General features: G+C 33.3%; 1 protein-coding gene across 1 annotated transcript in view; it reads left to right on the forward strand.

The window, feature by feature from the left end:
- The window catches only part of LOC106463153 (patched domain-containing protein 3-like), a 43,197-nt gene extending 30,301 nt beyond the window's left edge, over positions 1–12,896 (forward strand). The window contains exons 3-4 of the mRNA XM_022390584.1: positions 5,503–5,809; positions 10,128–12,896. Of these exons, the coding sequence (XP_022246292.1) occupies positions 5,503–5,809; positions 10,128–11,953 (2,133 nt within the window). The 3' untranslated portion in view covers positions 11,954–12,896. The remainder of the gene's footprint in view (positions 1–5,502; positions 5,810–10,127) is intronic.
- Positions 12,897–19,009: the final 6,113 nt, after the last annotated feature.

Below are 19,009 nucleotides of genomic sequence, written 5' to 3' on the forward strand. Positions count from 1 at the left end.
ATGTGAAAAGAAAAAAAAGGTGTGAGAGAAACACTGCTTTACAAACCTTACAACTTAATAAAAAATTATATATTTTGTGTATGAGAGTATTGTAACATTTACTGATAATCTGCCAAATTTCGTTAACATTCACTTAATAATTTAAAAGTTATAGCATGAAAACTATAACAAGCACAAAATAGTTATGAGATCGTCACATTGACTGACCCCTTATTGAAAGAGTTAATAAAAAACTGACTTTTTTTTCAGTTCATTTCTAAAAAAAAGCCTGTAATGTGCAGGCTTTTATCACTTCCAATGGCAACTCATTCCATAAGTTAACCATCCTATTAGAAAAATAAAACGGCCTTAACTAGAGCTTTTTCCAAATCTTAAACTTGTCTTCTCATCTTAATTTTTATTACCTTCAGAATATGGCCCAAAGAAATCACAGACATTTAATTTATCCTAGTTTTCTCCTGGCTAATCTTCTAAACTTAAGTCTTAAGTAAAGATCTCCTCTAAACCTGATTTTCTCAAGATAAAGTTAAAATATCTTAACTTCTCCCTTCCATTCTTGGTGTCACCCTAGTACTGATACTAACAGTTGCAATAGTGTCACTACTACTAGTACTAGTAAGAATACTAGTGATAGCAGTGACAGCTAAGAGACTTACTTAGTACTAAGAGTAAGAGCAGTGCGATAGCTTTCTTAATTAATTACTTTTACTATTATTTAGTTATTACTATATGCTAGTATTTCATAACTTATTTATATTATATACATTTAGCGACAGTACTTTTCTTACCGTTTACTATGCTATTGCCTTTTACAAGTAAATTTATCAAAAGCACTGTATTATGTATAGTCCCAACTTTTCACGAAATCTCCATTCATCAACTTTCTCCACAGCTTCTGCCTGCTCGATATTATTATGTTATACATTGGGTGGTTTTGGTTTTCGTTAACGTGATACAACATGTTCAAGAAAATATATGCTTAAGGGGTCAACATTTTAACTAGAATTTTAAATAAATTATCAGACATAAATGTCTTATAATTGTTTAGAAATCATTGAAACAATATTAGCATTTGATATTTCGATTATCTTATTGCGATAAATAACAAAAATGTAATAAATTTTATAGAAAAAATGTAGCATTCAGTCACTGATTTTACTGTATCGAGTTAATGAAGAAAAGTTTGCCTTCGAAAAGCGCATGGTGGATTATCGGGTTTCTTTTGATTCAGCTATTTTATGTTACAAACAGAAAAATTCAATTATTCTTGCTAAGCATGGTTTGTGAATAATAATAAAAATCGATAAAAATTAATTAAAATTAAGTATACTTACAGTAAAGTTATGGCGATCGGACATTCATTTTTCTCACGGTTAACATCCTCTACGATCACCTTAATTATAATTAGTAACTTTTATTAATGTTGCGTCAGCGAGGTCACGTGACTAGTATCACGCCACCTCCTTTCTAGAAATATCCTGTTCTTTCAAGAATGCCCTAGCATTTACTAGATATGTGTTAGTCTTGTATATATAAGACGTTCACAACGTGACGGGACAACAGTGTAATGAGTAATTGAACTGCAGTCAGAGAGAATATTGTTAAGCACGTGAGAAGTCCGTTGAGAATTATAGCGTTTGTTACAGAGCGACTGTTGAAATTAAGTGTATCGTAAAGTTGTATTCTGAAAGAATAGACCAGTTTTATTTAAGAAAGGACTTGTGTCGCTAAAGTTTCTTCAGAACGAATTTACGGAAAATTAACTAACGAACGGAGACGTAACAATAACTAGATAGTAACTATAAATTTGTTTTATACTACGTTTCGACTTGTAATCTTCTGTGTTGGTAGTGGCCGTGATTCAATCATGAATCTTTTCAGTGGAAGTCTGTCCTTTATGGCTTGAATCATCTAACAATTTGAATATTTTTAACAAGATTATCTAGATTTTGCTGACTTCTGTGCTAGGTTGACTGAGTGTGGTATCAGTTTGATAGATGTAGAAGGCTGTTTTTTATCTTTGTGTTTCTCATGTGCTATTCATCGCCTGTTATTCCAATGTGTTGTATACTCTTCTTCTCTAAACTAGGTGACCATTGCAGATAGATAGATACAAGTCTTGTATTTTGGTTATGCTCCCAAATTCAAATTTTTGTTGTTGGATTTTCTATCTACTTTAATTATCTAGGAATTTAAAAAAAAATCATTTAGTTTTTATGCAGTTTGAGCATAAATACGTGTTCTAGAAAGTTGTTAAAATTGCGTTGTTCCAGTTGCTTTGTTTTTGTTGTTTTGTTATTTTCGTAGGCAGTGTCTATTTTGCCAGAGAGGATATTGCAGTAACATATATGATTCGGATTTATAGGAGTAGCTACTGCGACAGCCTTTGCTGGCAGACTCTACACTGTTTCTTTGTTACAACCAACGTATGCTGTGAAAAAAACAAAGGTCACGAGGTAACTTTGTTAACTGGACAAAAAATTTGAGTTTACTTATTGAATTCAGGCCTCTTTTCTTAGTTCATTTCTTTCTTTTTTTAATCTACAAGCGTAGTCCTAATTGGAAATCGATAGAATATGTCAACAAATGACTATTACGAGAGAAAAAAGCTGTGGAACTAATTACAATCCAGGTATAGCTATTGCTCTTATGTGTGAACGAGTAAGCATGCAAAAATGTCGTTTTGTTTGTTTTATTATAAAAATTGTGTTTATATAGTTAAACTTGTTCTGTCTCATTATTTAACATACATTAGGAAAACTCAGTCAAGTTATCAAACACAGACTACTCTACTTATTTTCTGAGTGAATTCACTGTTATTAGTGGATCTAACTATCTAGTACCTGTCAGGAAATCAGTTTTCACCTGAAAATACCACAATTAGATAGGCAGGGAATTTGGGGCCCTGTAATATCAGGATTTATTACAGAGTTCCTGTACTGATAAGATGCATACTAGCCCTTGCTTGATCTATTGTAGTGAAAAGAGCTTAAAGGAACACTTCTTGTTATTGGAATGGTATTTTCCGGAATACCCGTGACCAATTGGAAAAGTTTAGCAGAGAGATGGTTGTATGAGAGAGATGTCGAAATTAGGAAAAATCTTCCCCTGGACATGGAACTTTCACCCATGCTGCTGAAAGTCTATGACGTCGATCAACCTCCAACCACTGACTCAAGGAGATTTGCTCTCATCTTACACACCCAGGCCACTTGAGCAAATAGTAACCCTAAGGATTGATCTCAGTAGAAGGGAAGCACAGATGAATGAGGGTTGTTGAAGTGGAATGGTACCTGGTGAATTTGAGAGTACATTGGAAGATATCTATCAAACTCCTAGACTCTCGCTATCAGAGCACACAAGCCCCAGCTCTGGTCTAGACCAACATCAATTAGTGACATAGAGGCTGAACATACCACTGGTGGATGATTTCCACCAGTCAGAGTTGTCTTCTTGACAAATAAGAAAACAGACACTTATATGTGAAGACTATGATCCATGGGATTAGGAACCTTTCAGGGTTGAAAGGTTTGCCACAACATCAATAACAACAACATGATACTTTGGATTGTGCAGGGCTGTTTGACGAATAACCATGAATAGCATGCCACCCTTTCCTTGGTTTAATCCAAATGAAGTATAATGTGGCAGAACCTGCAAATGAAATGAGCAGTTTCTTGTCCAGAAAGCAAGCAAAATTAGCTCAAGTGGTGATCTGTTTAACAAGGGATGAAGTTCCGATGTTGCTTTGTAATTATGGATAATTGGTTATCCAATTGGATGCTGAAATGTTCGTAGACATAATGAACAAAGTGGAATTACTCAATATTTGCAGCAGTGTATCCACTGCACCATAGCCAGAAGCAAATGCAAGGCTATTGACAAACCTGAGGTCGTTGTTTGACGAATGTGTTGACAAGCAACAAAAGAAACTTAGTGACTTTATGGGTTTGTTTGTCAAATTTTAAATAAGCCACAGACTTGTGGGGTGATATTGTCGTATACTGTTAATTGTTTGTTTCAGTTCCAAGTTCTTTCTGGTGTATCTCCAAAAGTTAATTCATTTTCTTCTCTGTGTTAGCAGTTCTTACAGTGGCCATCTACATTTAGAGTTTGGAGTTTGATGAAGTATTCTCCTTTATTCATGATTAAAGTGACATTCTTTTTGTATGATGGTATAAATGCTATGGTGTTGTCTTCTTTCAAATTTTTTAGGGTAATTTCTTATGATAGGTTGGTATAATAGTGAGTCTTGCACTTTATGGCTTTCTAGACCCTTGACTTTAATATTATTTTTCTAATAGTTTGTTTGTTTTTGTTTGTTTATTGAAGTTAAGCACAAAGCTACACAATGGGCTATCTGTGCTCTGCCCACCACGGGTATCGAAACCCGGTTTCTAGCACTGTAAGTCCAAAGACATACCGCTGTGCCACTGGGGGGCTTTCTAGTAGGCTTTAAGTGTTTGTTGTGGTAGCTATGTCTAAGATGAGTATTTTTTATGTGTTAAAGCGAAGTTTAGTCCTTTTTAGTGCATTTTCTTCAGATTTTATTAATGGTTATTTATTTATGTTTGTTTGAGTGCAATTAGGTGTGTCTATAATGCTGGTAGGATTCTTGTTTTTAGAAATGATGAGTTAATTTATTTTCTATATACAAATTTCTTTAATGCTAGTTTTTCCTTTTGTTGTTGCTAAACTTAAAGCTACATAATGGGCTATCTCTGCTGTGCCAATCACGAGTATTTAAATCAGGTTTGTAGTGTTTTTAGCCCACAGACTTACCGCTGAGCCAAGGGAAAGTTTTTAGTATTTGAGCATATGTGTGTTCATATGAAGTTTGAATAGCTGTACGTATCATGATAAAGTATGTGTTGCATGTTGTATCATCTAACGTCAACATAAATCATTAATGCTATTCTGTATCTTGTGTTTATTTATATGGTGATATTTGGTCCTAAATTGGAGTATAGCCTTATTAGTAATGCTTGAAGACGGCTTGAATGGGCCGTCTCCAAGCATTATTAGTTTCAAAGTGGGTTCCTCATCATTGAATAGCCTTATTTGGTTTTGGAGCTAGTCTTTGACATTGTTTGGTGTTGATAGGTAATTTAACTTTAAATATTTTAAAACTACCTTATGTTCTTTACATTCATGGAATAAGGTGAGGTGATTATTTGGTTAAGCTAATCTACAGTTAAGTTTGTGCAAGTTCATTACAAACTCCAGAGCCATGCTGCGGGTAAGTTTGTTGTGACTATATAGCCAATCATTGTCATGGTTAGTAGTCTTCATAATAACATCACTGTAGTTATTAATCAGTAATTTTTATAACAAGCTACTAATTAGCTTTATCCTACATTTCAGCTGATCGAGTGTGTTATCGTTTAAATTATAAAAAAAGCTATTAATGATTTATGTTTATTAGAAATAAGTATTGTAGCATGAAACATGTTAAAGATAGCGAGAGTAATAATCTCTCATTTTGTAAACAGGGGATTCATACTACTAGCTGCATGGCGGCGCACTAATCCGAAAAATTCTGTAGAAGACAGAATGGGTGAAACATATGCAGAAGCAGCTGTCTCTATTACAATAACGACTTTGACCAACTTCATTTCTTTCTTGGTTGGGGTCATCACTCCTTTTCCTTCTGTTCAGATCTTCTGCATTTACACTGCTATAGCTGTGCTATTCACATATATCTGGCACATCACCTTCTTTGGAAGCTGTTTGGCTGTTAGTGGATATGCTGAGAAACGTAACCTCCACGGAATGGTTTGCATTCCTACTACACCAAAATCTTTAGCCAGTAAGTATATTAATTTTATTCTTAAAATGTAGCATTTTTTGATAATGTAATAAAGCAAATGGCATTGAGTAATAGGATTACTTCACGTCAATTTTATTATCATTCAAATATATTTATTAGTATCAAAAGTAAAAATAATGGAATTTCAATATATATATATATATATATGTGCGCGCGTGTGTGTGTGTGTGTGTGTGTGTGTGTGTATCTCATGTAAAATCGCTTTTTTAAGTTCAACATAACAAATCAATTTTTAAAATACCTTGAGACAGTGTATTTATAATTACTTGTATATGGTAAAAAGATTGCAAGTTAAAGGTTTGTAGTGGCCATATGCAGTAAGTAGAAAATATGTGGTTACCCCATTTAAATAGTTGATATTTAAATATGTTTTCATAGTCAGGTTTACGTTCATTAATGAGGATTTCTGAAATATAGATATTTAACTGTAAGAAATGAACGTTAGGTTTACGTTCATTGGTGAGGATTTCTGAAATATTGATATTTGACTGTAAGAAATGAATGTTAGGTTTACTTTCATTGGTGAAGACTTCTGAAATGAATGTTAGTTTACATTTACTGGTAAGGATTTCTGATATGTAGATATCTTACTGTAAGAAATGAACGCTAAATACTGGAACGATTTTTGTTCTCATTGTAATTTAAACAAATTAACAGTACACTTTTTTTTAAATGAAGTCATCAACGAAAAACAAGTAATATTTTTTAAAAAATTGAACTGACTGTGCTATACAATTCAGTTTCAGTTTGTTTGTAATTAAGCACAAAGCTACATAATGGGCTATCTTTGCTTTGCCCTCCACGGGTATCGAAACCCGGATTCTAGCGTTATAAGTCCGCAGACATACCGCTGTGCCACTGGGGGGCAATATACAATTCTTACCAAAATTTGAAAATTGATGATAGATTTCTTGTGTTACGCAATTAAAAATGCTCTAAAGAGTTTCATGATATTTCAAAAGTTAATCATACTCGTAAAATCTAAATTTCAACGATGGGCATATCAAGCCCATCATAAGAGTCGACTTGTGTGTTCTGCAATGTAAATTAAAATCCTGAAAAATTTTCCAAAAATATATAAGTTTACGCTGTGTTTCCGCAATGATTAAATCCTTTTACTCATTTTAATTCCAAACAATAAAATATGCAATTAACAATAACCAGGTCTTGACACTATAGAAAAAAAAATAGAACTGATTTAGACAGCTTCATTTAGCTATACAGATCACAATGCCAACCAAAGTAGAGATTCAAAATATTTTAAACTCTACCAAACTGGTATCACTTTACTTGTTTATGTATTTTTATTGCAGCATTTGCTTTGTTTTAGATACTTCATATACCAATTCTACGAATATCCAGCGACCCTACATTGTGTTAAAATTTTAATTTTTCCCCCTATATATCTGTTTAGTTTTTATATGTCCATAGAGTGGACACAACATCTATAAACTTTCAGCATAGCCATATCCTTGATACCTATAATTTTTACAATAATTAAAACCGCAATCACAAATTTATAAAATTTAATCCTCACTTTGGCCTACAGATAAGTGTATAAAGTATAAAGCTGCTAAAGTAGGGATTAGATTTTATAAATTTGTGATTGTGGTTTTAATTCTTGTTTTATTACTTTTTTTTAGCACGATCCCTACTTCATTTTGTAAGATTCATAATTTTTTAATACTCTTGTTTTTACTTTTTTATGTTATACCTTTATAAAGTATATACTTCATCTTTAGAAACTGTCACGCGTTTATCCATACATATATAGCGCCATCCACTGGGTTGAAAAGATATTTAAGTATGTGAATTATTTGTTTACCATTTATATTATATATGGATTTTTATTGAAATATCAAAAGCGAGTGCCCACAGACCAGTCACGTAAGCTGGAGAAATCTTGTAGCAATAGTCTGAGCCATCTAGGTACTAGCCCCGCTGACGTGATCACATACATAGGTAATATACGAAAAAGTTGCTGTTTTAGAAATTTTTGAATTGTTATATCTGAACCGTTAGCAACCTTTCTAGCATATTATTAGAATATAACATCATAATATTAGGTCGTCAAGAAATTAATATCACGTTTTGGAACACATTCATTAACCATCCCCCAAAAAACGTACATCACATATAGTAGTTAATTGAACCTCTTAAATGTCACGTTAGTGTAGCCTACATAATGGTGATGGTACACGACGAGACACACACATTCGGCATGTAATGCTGTTTGAATACAAAAAGGGAAACAATGCATAAAGAATATCAAAGAAGTTTATGGAAATGTTTTAAACGTTTGCAAGTGTCAACGATGGTTCAGCAAATTTCGTTCAGGTGACTTTAGCCTTGAAAACGGTGATGGCAGGGGCCGACATGTTGGAATTGATATTAATGCTCTGAAGACGCTTGTTGAGTCTAACCCAAAGCAACACGCTCGTGAAATGGCCCTGAAATTGCATATCTCTCATGAAATAATACGTAAACATCTAAGAAATATGGGAAAACTCCATAAAGAAGGTGTTTGAGTGACTCACGAACTCTCCGATAATCATCATTTCCAACGTGCGAACATTGCTTCGTCTCTTCTGGTGCGTAATGCACATGAACCATTTTTGGATAGAATTGTCACCGGTGATGAAAAATGGATTCTCTATGCTAATATTAAACGCCAAAAATAATGGCTCAGTCCTAAACAAAAACCACTCCCGACCCCAAAACCTGGACTCCATCTGCAGAAAGTGCTGCTTTGCATTTGGTGGGACATCAAAGGAGTAATTCATTTCAAACTCCTCAATCCACAACGAACTGTCAATGCAGAGATCTATAGTCAGCAACTGGAACGTTTAAATCAAGCCCTTCATCAGAAACCCCTTCTCTAGTCAATCGGAAAGGTGTTCTTCTTCTCCACGACAATGTACGTCCACATGTGGCACGTTTGACGCAACACAAGATTATGGAGTTGGGTTGGGAAGTTCTCTCCACCCACCATATTCTCCAGATATGGCACCATCAGGTTACCATCTTTTTCGTTCGCTGTAGCACCATCTTAATAGGAAAACATATGCAAATGTGGAAGGTGTTAAAGAGGACATCGACATGTTTTTTGCTTCAAAGCCAAGTGATTTCTTTAATCAGGGCATTAACAACCTGATTGTAAAATGGAAAAGCATCATCATTTTTTAATAAATGTTTTGATATACAAGTTGTTTAGGTTTTTTTCATTAATTTCTTGACGACTTAATATATCATAACCAATGTTTGAATGGTCAGTTCTTGGCTTAGGAATTCGATAAGATGGAATCCTTGTCAATCTCTACTATTAAATACTACCATACTTAAAATTATCACTGCAAAGTTATTTGTTCAATGTTCAACTCATTTAAAAATAATCATAATGTTTTGAATAATAACTAGTTTACTTAAACATTTATGGCAAAATTATATCTTTTATTATAGTAGAAGCCATGAAATTTATCTCAGAGCTCAGCTTTTTTTATTATTGAATGATTTCTGATTGTTTAACTTTTTTCTGCTAAAACTTTGATATGTTACAAAATCAGTACATGCTGGCTAATATATAGAATGTTCCAATAAATATTATAAATTAATTATTGCTAACAGATATATGGCAACCTTATATCAATACTTAAATTATTCAAATATTCTAGATGTTGTATGGGCACAGTTTAATGCTATTAGAATTGCGCCTTACAATTTATCATTACCATTAAAAGTCCAAAAATATCAAGGGCACTAAAATAATGAATCATTGCTTTCTGATCGTTATAATTTTTTGTTCTATGATGTTGTATAATTATGAATAAACTTTTCTAATTATTTAGTTAATTTTCGGTTTTGATCTATGTAAATAGTTCGCTTTGATCAAATGCTATTAATAATTATAAAATTGATAAGACTAATTGTGTCTTAAATTGTGCATACAGATTTAAATATAGTAAATCTTGGTTGTTCTTTAATTACCGTTGAACTGATGAGAAAAATGTATACAATAATACTTTATCTAGTTACGCACAAATTATGTACACCAAAGTTTTAGATGAAAATAGTAAAGTTTCCCCAATGTGTGTGTGTGTGTGTGTGTTTCAACTACTTTCACTAACCTCACACAAGTGCGACAAGCTCTTTTTTTTTTTAACTATAATTTATTAGTTACTGTGAGACGTTATCTTGTCTGCAGAAAACATAGTGATCGCACAATACTCTCTTCTTCATTTGTATTAAAGCTTAAAGCTTTATTGTATGTACCTATGATATTATTTTTTTTATTTCGTAGAAAACAGAGGGTTTTGGTTTCGAATTTGCTGCACTGGTGGTATCAATGAGGAAGATCCAGAAAACGTAGACGACAACTCTGATAATGCTTTGATGTCCTTTTTTCGTGACGAAGTTGGTGGTCTTTTGACTAGATTTCCTGTTAAATTTATAATAATTTTCATCTTTATGGGATATCTTGCTGTAGGATTGTGGGGCTGCACTATGGTTAGAGAAGGGTTAGAGCGGCATAAACTGTCCCGCTTTGATTCTTACTCAGTCTCATTTTATGCGCTAGATGACAAATATTTCCGTAAGTACCCCTATCGTATCCAAATAGTTGTCGAAGGAGAGATCGACTATTCCAATGCTAAAATGCAAGAAATAATAGAAAGTATGTTAAAGGCTTTTGAAGATTCTGATTACATATCCAATTTTTCTTTAACAGAATCTTGGTTACGGGCTTATTTGTCGTTTCAAAATGATGGAAGAACAAGTGGTTTATTATCAGGTCTAAACATGAGCAATCCTAGAGATTTTATAATAGGACTAAAAGATATTTTCCCAAGGTTACCTTTGACAAAACGCTTCAAACAGGATATCGTCTACAATAAACTAGGAACGGCTATTATAGCTTCAAGATTTCTGGTTCAATCTGAGAACATTCTTGATGCCAATCAAGAAAAAAATATGCTAATTAAACTGCGTGAAATTGCAGACAGTTATCCATTCAAGGTGACCGTGTTTAACCAGTATTTCCTTTTCTGGGACCAGTTTATATTGGTGCGAGAAACATCTATTCAGGCAATCAGTGTAGCAGCTGCTGTTATGATGGTCATCTCCCTTTTTTTTATACCAAGCATCAGCTGTGCTGTGTGGGTAGCCTTTTCAATTATCTCGATAGAAATTGGAGTAATTGGGTACATGACACTTTGGGATGTAAATCTCGATTCAATATCAATGATTAATCTTATCATGTGTATTGGGTTTTCAGTAGATTTTTCTGCTCACATTTCTTATTCATACATATCTGTAAAGAATGAATCGCCAAATGATCGTATTCGGACAGCTCTATACTCACTGGGGACTCCAATTCTACAAGGGAGTATATCAACAATTCTTGGTATATTGTCTCTTGCTTTTGCACCCTCGTATATTTTTAAAACCTTCTTTAAGACGATGTTCTTAGTCATATTGTTTGGTGCATTGCATGGGCTTTTGCTTTTACCGGTATTATTATCGCTCTCAGAATATTGTTGTTCTAAAACAAAACACAAAGATACGGTCGCAAGTAAAATTAGCAACCCTTTCTTCATTAATCCAAATGACAAGGTTTCAATCGTGGGTTCAGTTGGAAAAGGTTCAAAACCCCTAACTAACAGGTTGTCTTCAAATGATTCAATTGTTTACAGAGATCTAGAAGAAGAAAGAGTGGCTACTTGGAGATGTAGTAATAATGATTTAAAGCGACAAGAAAATATCGTTTTGTCTACTGAGAAAGACCCGGAGTTTGACACAAATGTAGAAAAAAGCAGACGGAAAAGCTTACCACCTGGTGAACAGTCTAGTTCAGTCCATTACTCTGTCAATGAGGAGTATGACAACGTCGCATTTGAAACTGACGATAAAATAGAATATTTGGCTGCTCCAAAAACTGTATTTCAACTTTCTGACAAGGGTTTCGAAAGACATAAGATATATTCAGGAGATGATTCAAAATCTACAGAGGGAAAAAACCGGCAGTCAGCAAACACAAAAATGTCAAATAAAGAAGAAAACTTAGAGCTACCAAATACTTTCAATGTTAATAGCGAGCATGCAAATGAACTTCAAAGACCTAACTTATGAAAACATCTGAATGAACCGCAGTTTTATATAAATACTTTTAAAATATGTATGGTTAAATATCAGCTTTAAAAAATTATTTTTAAGAAGTTAAATTATTCTTAATTTTTATAATTATTGTCAAACCTAAAATTTTAAGATAAATTTTTATTTAAATTGGCGAAGGTGTTTACAGAATTAATTTATCTGTATAATGGCTGCTTTAAAATCAAGAAGGCACTGCGTCTGATATTGGTTGGTGTACTTTGCTCAAGTACGAAGATTGGAATGTTAACAGAAAAATAAATATTTTCTATGTTTTTCACCTTAATTTTATCTTTTACCTAACTTATTAATTCTTAAGTTTGAAAATGGTTAGTGTTAAAGTATATTTGTTATACTTTCTCAAAATAATGAAAAGTATATTTGTTATATTTTCTCAAAATAATGAAAAGTATATATTGATTTTCGATAACTTTAACGCATATATTACGCACCTGCTAACACTTATATTTCTTGCTAATCGTGTTACAACTGTAAGTAATTTGTTCTATATATAACTCAGTGTGTCTTTAAATGTCTCCAATCTATAGTTTCAATGTTCTCTGTAGTTGTGAAACGAAAACAAAGTTGCATATAAATACTACACTGTATTTTTGCTTAGTTGATAAAATACCCGGAACTTGTAAGCAGTTGTAAAATTTTGAGTCAAAAGTAATTATAATAATTCGTTATGTTTATCAAATATTAGATTTAAAAGTCATTTATACATATATGATCGCTATCATAAGAACCGTTTTTTCTCAAAAATATAAATTTTGAAATTGTTTTTAAGTTCATTGAAAACCATTTACCTTGTTATTTATCGGAAGAATGGGTGATTATAAAATTTAAGAACTCTATCTTGATCATTTTGAAATATTCGTAATTTCAAAATAACCTTTTTAATTTGGAAATAAAAAACTTACGTCTTTTACAGCTGTATATATATTGAAATAAATAAATGGGTAAATAAATAAATAAGTGTGCTTTTTGTCAATAACGTTTTATTATGAAAACATCTATACTTTTAATTCAGCCCTAATGACAAAGTGATCTATTTTACAAAATACTGATAAAATAAAACCTGCACAAGGAAAAATAAAATGTAAAATATAAGCACATCTTATTCCTTCTTTAAGGCAAAATACCAGTAATACGTTTTCAAAGTAAATTATTAACAGGCATTTATTTCGTACACTACTCTATTCAAATTTGGTGGCCCGGCATGGCCAGGTGGTTAGGACACTCGACTCGCAATCTGAGGGTCGCGGGTTCGAATCCCCGTCCTACCAAACATGCTCGCCCTTTCAGCCGTGGGGGCGTTATAATGTGACGGTCAATCCCACTATTCGTTGGTAAAAGAGTAGCCCAAGAGTTGGCGGTGAGTGGTGATGACTAGCTGCGTTCCCTCTAGTCTTACACTGCTAAATTAGAGACGGCTAGCGCAGATAGCCCTCGTGTAGCTTTGCGCGAAATTCATAAAACAAACAATCAAATGTGGCCGTTGGTGGCTGAATGGTTAGCATGTCGAGTTGTGAATCTGAGGGTCCATAATTTTCGTGACATTGCCGATCCGCATTTTAGGGGCGTGGGTGCACTATATTGTTTGTTTTGATTGATTTCGTGCAAAGCTACTTGAAGGCAATTTGCGCTGGCCATCCCTAATTTTGAAATGATAAACTAGAGGCAGGGCAGCTAGTCAACACCATCCACCACCAACTCATTAGCTACTCTTTACTAATGAACAGTGGGATTGACCATTATGTTATAATTCCCCCACACCTAAAAGATCAAGCATGTTCGAATTTCTAACCTACAACAGTTGACGTTGGTGTTGTTGACTAGCTGCTTTCCCTCTACTCCAGCAGTTCAAAATTAAACTGGTAAGTGTATATTAATTACAGGTTTTAAAAATGAAAACATTAAAAGAAGCCAATTATTACAAAATTCACTATGAAAGGTGGAAAAAACACTTTATATACGATATGAACAGAATATAACCATTCAATAAATAAATAAATACATTATTACTTATACACATTGCTTGAATTATCAACATAAACCAAATAAACAATATAAACACAACTATATTCTCAGTTAATTGTCAGGTAACATAACAATAATAATATATATATACTAATTCATGATGTTAGAAAAACATGTAGGTTCAAAAAGTCTTGACAGAAATATATATACTAAATTAAGCGTCAAGAAAAATAACAAAAACTAAATTATATATATATATATGTACGTTCACCAACCACTAAAAAACGTATCTTCCATAACCAGCTTTAAGTATATATATACATGTATATCACATGTCTGAAAAATAAATGGTTCAAAAACTTCTTAACATTAAAAACATACTTGATAAATAAAAGTAAAGAATGGGGAAAAACTAAGAAAAGCAACATTAGCGACATCAAGTGCTTAAATCCTTAATGTCTTGGTGTAATACTATTATTCATCTTCTGCAGAAGGTTGTGGGAAATCAACTGCAACATGTTATACAAAAGCCAAGAAGCAAGCCAAACCTTAAAGTAGAATATGTAGACCTAAAATGACAAGTTTCATAATACATTGGTTTGATTATTTTTCTTTTGTCATTTTTTAATATCTATAAATAATAAACAGATACAAATTTACAATTTATAAATAAAGAATTTTAAAAATCACTATGGATATCTCTTAACAGTGAAAACAGCTATCTTTTTAACAATTGTATAATGATGTCTTGGCTTATGTATGTAGGTGTTGGTTTTTTGCTCTAACCTATTCTAATACACAATGAACAAAGGAAATCAGAGCTGCTGTTTTCACCAGATTCTCTAAAAGCACAGATGAATTAAATATCAACATTGTTGGATTGGATGAGGAATATGTCTAAGTAAGTATCTGTAACAATAGTTACAGTTTGTAGCTGTAATAATATTTTGAATATGAGAAGAGTCGATACAATGACAAGATAAACTCTGCTTACTGTTAGATAACATACTGTCACCACTGTACTGTCAGGAGATACATCTCTATGCAGATTGCATGCCATTATGACAAACCAGTAACTCTTAAGCTACTGTAATCGAACTGTGGTGTTCGTCTTCACTTTTATGCCACACCAACGACTCTAAAGTGTGGAGTATGATTTAGTAACAGATTCACGGTCTTATACCCTAATCACTAGGCCATGCCCAGCTCCATGAATCAAGCATAAATATGAATTCTTAAAATACGATTCACAGCCACTTCTACGTGCCTTTGAGATGCTCAAACAGGCCTCAAAAAGTTATCATCCGTGCACAGCTGATTAACTGTATAATGAGGAAAGGAAAACACATTGACTGCAATATATTAGTAGTTATCCCCGCACTTCTGCGTCCCGTGCTGATTAGCTACCTTAGGTGAATATAGAAAGGGAAAATGACGTCAGTTTCACGAAATGGCACTGGAGTGCACGTTTGTCTTTGAGAAGGGGTGATATTATAGTTCCATTGTGACTCACCAAATGGTGTGTTGCTAGGAACTGATCGCGTTACTAAGGCACAATAGGTGGATTGTGTTAACAAGGGCATTGTTATTGTAGTTGCATAGAATGGTGAGGCCATATATGGTGCCTCAACTTATGTTCACTTTATAGTTTTCACTTCTATATTTAATTTGCCACCTACTGTTTTGCTTTTATAAGTAAAACCATTATTTGAACAAGACAACCATATTTTAACTATAGATTTATTGTATATAAAATATTTAGTAAAACTGTAGTGGCTCAACTTTATCTGTCATTGCCAATAAAATATTTCTTGACAAATTGTTTCTTTTTGACAGTTTATTATTTCCCCCAATAAAGATTTTGCAAGCTGATGTACATAAAAAGACATATTTATTAAAGAGATATTTATATGAAAATATTTTGTAACAAATTTATGAACAAACATATCATTGATATCTTTGTAGAATCCAAATTTAGATAACAGGTTTTGTTTTGACACATGTTGACAATGATAATATGCATCATATATGCAATACTGAAATCTAGACCATCAACTGGCCTACTGCATTCAAGCAGGAATTTATGAACTCAGACAATACAACATCAACCTAATCAACAGCAAGAAAGACAAAGAAAAAACCCGTCATAACAAAAACCTAGATCAACTAAGGTGCCAACAACGAAAATACGTCAACACGACGAACCAATCAACCAATCTCATAATTAACAGATCTAACTGATAATTCAGTGCTGAAGAGGTATATCTGCTCAACAAAGGACTCAACTTCACAGTAAGGCCAAAGAATGTTCCATCTATTGAAGTAGAAGCATGCCTTGAAGACCTACCCAGAAGACTAGTGGTCTATTCTACACCAACAAAACTACGAAAAACAACCACCAGAAAGAAGACAAGATCAACACCAATTCCATCGATAACCAACAATTTATCTTTCCAAGTAAAACTGAAAACATATATTTCGCTGAAACACCTCAAAACAGTATTTTAAACACTTTTCTTCAAAGAATTCTCACATAAAACCACCAATATAATTTCACATGAAATAAAGCTAAAAAACAACCTTACACAGAAAGATATTAATTCTATAAACAACCTAAAACAAGAAAACAACATCAACATTCTAAAAGCATATAAAGGCAATGCTATTGTAATAATGAACACAAGTGAGTAAATTCATAAAATGAATGATATCCTATCAGATACAACCAAATTTAAGCCAATCCTCACAAATCCAACAAAAACACATGAAAACCAACTAAACAAAATGTTACTACAATTAAAAAACCAACACAATGTCAGAATTCCTTTACTCCTACCTACGTACGACCGACTCCTGCACACCAAAACTGTAGGGTACCCCCAAGCCTCACAAACCTGATTGTGCCCTATGACCCATAATGTCGACCTATGAATTGTTTAACTAAAACCTTGGTAAGTACAAAGCGTGGGCTTTTTCTACACATGTAACATCAACAGGATCATTTTTAAGGGCTCTTTTAACTTCAAATCTATTCTCTATCAAATAAACCATAAAGCCTTAATGACCAGTTTTGATGCAATCTCCATTTTCACTGAGTCCCAACTACTGAAGCCTGCAAGATAGCTTTAGAACTTTATATCCAAGACCTCAACCCATTAATACACATCTACAGCAACCAACTAGCAACTCTTCTAGAATTTACTACCACCAAAACCAACTTCATGTTCAACAACCAAAATTACATACAAATAAATGGCTAATCCTGTGTCACCAATTCTAGTCAACATTTTCATGACACAGATTGAATCTCAAGTGATCAATTCAGTCTTACACCCACCACTATACTGGTACAGATATGATGACGACACATTTGCTAGATTTACGTCTACAGAACACACACTTAGTTTTTCAACCACGCTAACTCCATACACCCAAACATTAGTTTACCTGTGAATACGAAAAAGCTAAACAAATAACATTTCTCAACCTCAAGATCACAAAAATCGATACACAATTCAAGACAGAAATCAACTGAAAAATCACCCATACTGGACTATACTTTGCCTGAAACTCGGCACATGAAACAAAACAAAACTCAACATATTAAGAAACAAATAAACACAGCCACAAAACTATGCTCACCAGATAAAATTAACGAGGAAATCAAACAATTGAAACAACACTTCCTCAACATCAGTAAATTTCTTTCAAAAAAACCATACACACATACCTAGGCCAACAACACAATCAAAAACAAACAAACAATAATAAGTTCAATGAAACAACTAACTATAAAATCCTGCACCATTGCATACTGTATATTCCTGATATTAGCAATAAAATAATCAACATTTGGAAAAACTTTACAATAGAATATAACATTCTAATAAACAATAAATTCATTCAAAAACTGGGCACAAACTAAAATCCATACTATGTAAAAACAACATTGACAAACATAACACCAACATTGTTTATAAAATACAATGCAACAACTGCCACGAAATCTATATTGGAAAAACAAGACTAAAAATGAAAACCAGATTTAATGAACACAAAAATATCTGCCCATGTATTTGAACACTGCAAAACGAATAAACACAACATAAGCATAGAAAACACCAACATATTAAGTAGAGAAATAAAGGCAAACAATCGAAAAATCAAAGATGTCCTACTTATACAAAGTTACGTCTCAAGTTGTTTGTTAATTTCCCGATATAACTTCTTCCCAAGGAACTTCAGCGATACAAGGCCTTTCTTAAATAAAACTAGTTTATGCTTTCTCAATACAAATTTGCAATACACTTAATTTCCACAGTCACTTTAACTTAACACACGCTATAATTCACAACGAATCACGCACTTTTCTTAAGGTCACTACCGCTCACTTCACTCGATTATCTGTCTCTATTTCTGTCTATCTGCAATTAATTATCTCACTTTATTTGCCGCGCCTATATACAAGAATAGAGGGCGTCTAGTATACACTTACCTTTTCATGACCCTTCTAGACACGTTATCACGTGTTACCAGCGTCACGTGACCTCCACTGTCGTAACACTGCCCCTTCCTTAGTATTGTTCATCCTGAACAATAGCCACTTACAATAAACCAATAGATAATTAATAATAACTTATTTAAATGTAGAGAATTTACAAGTACAAATTAAAATTCAACAAAGTCTCTTAATTTTTTGGAATGTATCTTCTTCCATACTGGTCTCCATCTCATTGGCTTGTGCTTCATGTGGGGTTCATCTACTCCATCAGGAAATGTCCTATTATCGGTAACAGTCACATCAGTGGTAGTAACTTCATCAAGGGCTTCACTGTTTCCCTTCTCAAAACTGGGTAGAGTTTCTTTTTCGATAGTGGCTTTTTCAGATGACATCAGCAGCATCATTTGTTCCATTGTTCCCTTCGTTCCAACTGAAATGTCCTGGACGGTGATAATGCCAAAGCCTGATGGCACGCACCATCTTTGGCTTACCTCGCCGACCACATTTTATTCGAATAGTCACGTCTGAGAGACGATCCACTATGTCATATA

The sequence above is a fragment of the Limulus polyphemus genome, unplaced genomic scaffold (genome assembly GCF_000517525.1).
Source record: "Limulus polyphemus unplaced genomic scaffold, Limulus_polyphemus-2.1.2 Scaffold1337, whole genome shotgun sequence".
In the NCBI taxonomy this organism is placed as follows: Eukaryota; Metazoa; Arthropoda; class Merostomata; order Xiphosura; family Limulidae; genus Limulus; species Limulus polyphemus.